At 40.8% G+C, this 7259-nt stretch overlaps 1 protein-coding gene across 7 annotated transcripts in view; it reads left to right on the forward strand.

Moving 5' to 3' along the window:
• Positions 1–7259, forward strand: part of TNIK (TRAF2 and NCK interacting kinase) — a 434420-nt gene that overhangs the window by 370385 nt on the left and 56776 nt on the right. The window contains exon 22 of one of the 7 annotated variants that reach the window (XM_075340626.1): positions 5307–5330. The exons of the other annotated variants lie outside the window; for them this stretch is intronic. Within the exon in view, the coding sequence (XP_075196741.1) occupies positions 5307–5330 (24 nt within the window). The remainder of the gene's footprint in view (positions 1–5306; positions 5331–7259) is intronic. 7 annotated transcript variants of the gene reach the window in all.

Raw genomic sequence — 7259 nt, forward strand, 5'->3', positions numbered from 1 at the left:
CCGTGCCGAGGCCAGGCTTGTCCGAAGAGTCAAGGCTAACCCAAGGACAACAAGGAAGGAGCTCCGGGAAGATCTCATGGCAGTGGGGACATTGGTTTCAGTCAATACCATAAGTAACGTACTCCACCGCAATGGTCTCCGTTCCAGACGAGCCCGTAAGGTACCTTTTACTTTCAAAGCGTCATGTCAAGGCTCGTCTACAGTTTGCTCATGATCACTTGGAGGACTCTGAGACAGACTGGTTCAAGGTTCTCTGGTCTGATGAGACCAAGATCGAGATCTTTGGTGCCAACCACACACGTGACGTTTGGAGACTGGATGGCACTGCATACGACCCCAAGAATACCATCCCTACAGTCAAGCATGGTGGTGGCAGCATCATGCTGTGGGGCTGTTTCTCAGCCAAGGGACCTGGCCATCTGGTCCGCATCCATGGGAAGATGGATAGCACGGCCTACCTGGAGATTTTGGCCAAGAACCTCCGCTCCTCCATCAAGGATCTTAAGATGGGTCGTCATTTCATCTTCCAACAAGACAACAACCCAAAGCACACAGCCAAGAAAACCAAGGCCTGGTTCAAGAGGGAAAAAATCAAGGTGTTGCAGTGGCCTAGTCAGTCTCCTGACCTTAACTCAATTGAAAACTTGTGGAAGGAGCTCAAGAATAAAGTCCACATGAGACACCCAAAGAACCTAGATAACTTGGAGAAGATCTGCATGGAGGAGTGGGCTAAGATAACTCCAGAGACCTGTGGCGGCCTGATCAGGTCTTATAAAAGATGATTATTAGCTGTAATTGCAAACAAGGGTTATTCCACAAAATATTAAACCTAGGGGTTGAATAATAATTGACCCACATTTTTATGTTGAAAATTTATTAAAATTTAACTGAGCAACATAACTTGTTGGTTTGTAAGATTTATGCATCTGTTAATAAATCCTGCTCTTGTTTGAAGTTTGCAGGCTCTAACTTATTTGCATCTTATCAAACCTGCTAAATCTGCAGGGGGTTGAATACTACTTGTAGGCACTGTATATATATATATATGTATGTGTATGTATGTGTATGTATGTGTGTGTATACATACATAAACGCACAAAGAAGAACTTCGCACCTTACACCATGTAGTGGCTGTACTAGTAAGCTCCCATTTTAGTTAATGTGATCTGAGCTGCAGTACCTAATAATGGCTACCACAGTGTGTGTACACAGATACATGGGTCCAGGTGTGTATATGTGTGTATATGTATGTATGTATATATGTGTGTGTATATATATATGTATGTATGTATGTATGTATATGTGTGTGTGTGTGTGTGTGTGTGTGTATATATATATATATATTAATATAATTTTTAGCATGTGGTGTAAGCACTTCTTACATCTTGCATACAGAACATTACCGCAGGGTGTAAAGTATTTTTTATCAAATACTATAATTCTCACTAAGTAGTCACCTTATATCACCAAGTACTGAGAATCGTCACTGATCAGGAGTAAGGGATTTAGGATGATGCAGTGTTAATAATGCTGATGGGAAGCCCCATTGGGAATTGTAATAATTGTTAATGTGAAAGCAGAAGGATGTAACTAATGTTCACTTGATTGTGTCACCATAAATATCACTGTTATCAGCAGAACAATCAGTAATTGTAATAATGACGCATCTCATCTGACTTTGGAAGAAACTCCTCCCCGGTGGCAGCGAGCATCGTGGTGAAGGGAATGTTCATCAGATCAGTGACTTTTTGAACCCCTAATGTCATTGGTTTGAAAAATTGTCCCCTGTCAAGGCACCTGACCCCATAAAGAATCCTTGACTGATATAAATATTTAGTTGCAGTTAAAGGGATTGTCCACTATATATGTATGTTTAGGGGTGTGTACATCATGTGTTGCCTAAGCACGTTACTAGTCATGAGCGAGCACAATCATGCTTGGGTGCTTGGTACTGAAAATGAGCACTTTCACTCTCAGATGGGCTTGACTCATTTATTGAGTATAATGGAAGTCAATGAGGAACTCAAGCATTTTTCTAGATGATCTTCGGGAAAAATGCTCGAGTTTCCCATTGACTTCCATTATTCTTTGTAAAGAAGTCAAGCCCGTTCAAACGTCAAACTGCTCCTTAAGAGTATCGAGCAACCAAGCATGATTGTGCTCGCTCATTACTACACATTACCATTGTGCCCAATGACTTGGCCAGTGATGGGTTACATCAATCTGCTTAGACGGTGCAGGATCACTGACTGCAGGGGTCATGGCCAGAGCAATCACATGCTTAGACAGTTTGAGAATCCGCTACCTGGAAGTAAACTGCATCTTTAAAGATGAATCTCATGCTGTCTAAGCCGGTGACTACTGTGGCCAATCATTGGCCCAAATAACTAATGCTCTGTACCCCTTAAAGAGGTATTCTCAAGTTTGTAAGTTATCCCCTATACATGTGATAGGGGATAACTTTCCTAATAGCTGGGACCCCACCCATCCAAAGTACCGGGGCTCTGAAGAGCACTGTGAAAATGGAGCAGTAATCAATGATGTGCAGTGCCACTCCATTTATTCCTAATGGGACTACCGGAGATGGCAAAGTGCAGCGCTTAGCTGGTATTAGGCACTCCCCAAATAAGATTGAATGGAGAGACATTACGCATTGGCTCATCATCGCTTCATTCACATGGGGCTCCTCAGAACCCCGGTTCTCAAGATTGGAGAGGATCCCAGCAGGTGCATTCCCAGCGAATGGGAAGTTATTGGCTAACCTATAAATAGCATATAACTTTCAAACTTGAAAATACCCCTGTTAGGCTACTTTCACACATCCGGTTTGAGCAGTGTGGCTCAATCCGGCTGTGAAACCTATGCAACGGATGCGGCGAAAACACCGCATCCTTTGCATAAGTTTTTACATGCGGTCCGTCCGTTTTTTTCCAGTTACGGCAGGCTACTGAGCATGCGCAGTGGAAGAAACCGCATGCGGCGGCTGGATGCGTTTTTTTCCGCATTGCGCCGCATCCGGCCAGGGAACGTTCCATCCGGCCGCGGCATCGGCTAAATCTGCCGCATGCGGCAAAAACCGGACCGAACGCAAGCCCATGCGGCACAATACGGCACTAATGTAAGTCTATGCAAAAAAAACCCGCAACCGGCGGCAAAAAAAACGGTTGCGGTTTTTCTGCAGAGCGCCGTATTGTGCCGCAGAGCAAAAACCGGATGTGTGAAAGTAGCCTAAGGGGGGTACAAAGCTTTAGTTATCTTGACCCGTGATTGATTATGGCCATATTGGTCACTTGCTTAGACAGAATGAGATCTCTGGTCCCTTGATTAGCACCTACACATGATAGTTTTCTTTCTGCAGCCAATGATTGGCTGCAGTGGTCACTTGCTGTAATGGCATGTGAATTGGTGATCGAGAAGTAAATGGAGACCAACAGAAACCAAAACAGGAATGACTTAAAGGGGTGATCCTTTGTTATTTTCTTGTTTTTATCATGTTTCCTGGCACTTGAATTATAAATTGAGTCACTGAATCATTTTTTAAACCATGAAATATTCATCGTAAATTTTAGAATAACCTCAGGTGGAAATCATAAGTCCATATCTTTATTATCTTTGGTAACCGCTCTGCATGTATGTTGGGTAAATGTGTGTTTCCCTTTATACCTTTATTGTCCTTCTACTTAAAGAACCAGAAGTGAGATACTTGGCAAAGTATTACTGCTCCGTGTGCCATAATTTCCCACTGTTTACTAATCTCCCTATTGAGCTGTCCTCGTCATTGCGCTTTCTCTCTGTTAGGAGACATTCTAAAGATGACAGGTTCGTGAGCTACACAACTAACATTCTGCTGGTGTTATACACTGCTATTCACCGATATGGGGCTCCGCATTGGAAGCACAGATTTATAAAAAGCGCTTTTGTACAGTTAATAATGTTAAGTGCCTATTAATAAGTCTAATGCGAGCAGCAGGAGGAGAGGTGAGATTTTATCAGATAAATGTGTTTTAATTTCTCCTGAACAATTAGGGTGTATCGGTATCTACATATACTATACGATGGAGTGTTTGAGAGAACAGCTTCCTGGATGGTTCCCAGGTACATTTATTTCTGATAGGTATAATTTTCAGTATAGCTACAGGCTTTATGATTAAAATATAATTTTAGTGAGTATAAGTAGAGAACATTAGCATATAACTTTTTTCATAGCTTTCTTTTAGAAGGATGTGTCACTTATTAGGTTGTGTTGTAGTTTCAATGCAGTCAGCATTTTATCAGCTGGAGTTTATCAGTGCCTGACTAGGTTTCTCAAGCAGAGGAGAGCAGTCCAGCCAATACTGATTAGCAGCTTGCTGATATTTGACTGTGTACACAGGAAACGGCCTAAAAAAATACAATTTTATTTGAATAAGTTAAAAACTGATTTTGTTTTTTCCAACTTGCAAAATAAAGACATCCATATACAACAGCTGCACAGTGTCAGGGAGTGGGCAACTGGCTAACACAATTCATATTTTAAATAAGATTGGTACACAGTATTTTCAATTAATACATTATAGAATTAGCATTATCCCATACACAATGTATTAAATCTGTAACAAAAAAAATCCTGAACAGGCACTAAATAGGTAGCAAGTACTCAGTAGGCGTACAAAGTTTGAATTACAAAGTTTGAATAAAAAAAACTTAGAATGTAAAATTATGTAGCCGTCCATCCCTGCCGCCCCAACGCATGTTTCGTTATTCTTTCATCAGGATGTAAGTTTTTTGACCGAATACTGTGTCTTTTCTTGTGTGATATCACATTAACCTATCCTTTACAACATAAATTTACAGGTATATGGATCATCTCACTAATTATCCCTAGCTTCCTCTGGTTTTTTTTTTTCTCCAAAGCATTATTGTATTGGTATTAGTATATGATATATAGTATTGTCTTGGGGATGTTTCTGCAGGGATTGTGACTTAGTATTACAGTATCTCTTGTGCATAGAGCATTCTTGTAACGTAATATTCACTGATGTATGTGTGTATCACATTAATGTATTCTGTTACTTGTTCTAAGCAGAATAAGGCATGACTGTGTAAATCTCAGTGCTGCGTCATCCACAGTCTGTCAGTGATTCCGCACCTCGTGCTCTGTGTACTCTGTGCGCTGTTTGGCGAGCACTTGGCTGTGTATCTGCCCATTCAAAAAGCTTGACAAGCATGTTACTAACACTTGTATCTTTAACCTGCTTTCTTCCCTGTGGCTTTCCCTTGACCTGCTCTGCTTTCTCCGATGCTGATTATCCCTCCCTTGCACAAAGAGCTATAAGAAAGCAATAGATGAGGTTAGTGATCCCGTTTTATAGTCCACATTGTGACCCATTCTGGTCTGAGTGCAATATCAGCAGGTTTTATGTCTTCATTTCTAATTCACCGACTACCATTCATTTAAACAAAATCATGCGCTGCAAACCGACGCCTAGCTTATTTGTTAGAAAGAAACATAGAGGAGTTCAGATATTCTGCAACTGATAACGAATGAATTTAGGAAATATGTCAGGAGGCTATTAATCCTAGATTGTGGGTTTATACACCTTTTTTTCCTCTGTTTATGAAATGCTATCATGTTTTGGAAGGTCTATTCTGTTCTGTGTTGTATGGATGTTGCCTTCCACGGGATTGTCTGGCAAGAGAAGATCTTCTTTAGGCTGTATTTACATGGAGTTTTTAATCAGTTTTTTTTTGTAGTGGATCTCAAAAATTATCTTCAAAAACTGCTTCAAAACTGCTTGAAAATATTTTTGCGGGTTTCTTATTTTTTTCTTAAAGTTTTAAGAAAAAAAAGTGAATGTTACTACATTGATCCTGAAGACTGCAAATAATGTTTAGAAAGTAAACTTTTTCTTTTGTTTAAGCAGTTTTGAAAAGTTGTGGGAAAACTCCTGCAAAACTCCCCCAGAAAGGAGCTTTTACTGAAGCAGTGTCTAAGAATCTTTTGTATTAAAATGTTCTTGGTCAAAATATGAAATAATAAAACTTACTCATGTACTTTAATTCTGGACGCTCCCCTGTGGCTCACTATCAGATCACATGTTTTGGTCCTGAACCCTCTCATTTCATGTCCATTGTGAGACAGGCAGGGAAGTTCCTCCACTTCTCATTTAAGTGGGCTGTCTGGCTCGGCTCATAAGCTAAGGCTAAGGACACACATCTGGCTTTTCTCCCGTTTGTCGGATCCGGCGCGCTCCTGTACACTGTGTACAGTACAGTGGCTGCGCTGCAACTTCCTGGTCACATGCTGCGGTCACATGACAGTACGTGACCGGAGCTTGTCGCGCAGCCACTGTACTGTACACAGTGTACAGGAGCGCGCCGGATCCGACAAACGAGAGAAAAGCCGGATGTGGGACTTTAGCCTAAGCCATTCCCATTTTCAGTCTCCGTATCAGGAGTGATAGAGAAGGGACAAAGCAGATCTAATGAAATGTATTGAAACAATCTTGAAAGTGGAGCTTCCTGGAATAAGGCAAGTTTTACACATCTGTGTGTCGCCGTCTGACCACGGGCCGTGAGTTAGACTGGCCATGGGTCCCCTAACCTGAACTTGGCAGCCTCTTAGGAATTCATAAGGCTATTTATTCAGCCTAAGATAAGGGTCTGAAATGGGGCCAGTGGGACAGTTCTCCCAACTTACAGGACATCAGTACGCTTTATAAGTTTAAACTTTGACAACTGAAATCTTTTATTTTGCTTGACAATCCTTTCAAGTTATATCCTAAAGAGTTTATTGCTGAAGAAGTTTGGGGGCAGTGCACCATTGCCGTTTGCCTATATGGTAGCGTTAGATATGTTTATTGGCTTTTACTCTATTCCACCCAGAATTTCAGCTGGTAAGTGGACACGATGTACAATTTTTTTTTTTTATAGGGATGTAAATGGCACCTGTGCAATAACCATCACTTCTTGTATTTCCATTTCTCGTATTCAGCATGTAGATAGCTATCAGCCATAGTTACGGTAAAATAAAGCATGTGTATTTTACATGGTTGTTCGATTACCACCCATATTGTAGTAAAACATGTGCCAACATCCTTGGGATCAGCCACCCCTGCTACCTGCAAACAATTGTGCTCACATAATATAACAAAGTGTAAAACCACAAGTTACCAATCATAGTGATCTAGTTATGACTACATCTGTGTGTTTGTGTGTGTGTGTATATCTATATATACAGAATATATATATATATATATATATATATATATATATATATA

This window comes from Anomaloglossus baeobatrachus, chromosome 3 (assembly GCF_048569485.1).
Source record: "Anomaloglossus baeobatrachus isolate aAnoBae1 chromosome 3, aAnoBae1.hap1, whole genome shotgun sequence".
Lineage (NCBI taxonomy): Eukaryota > Metazoa > Chordata > Amphibia > Anura > Aromobatidae > Anomaloglossus > Anomaloglossus baeobatrachus.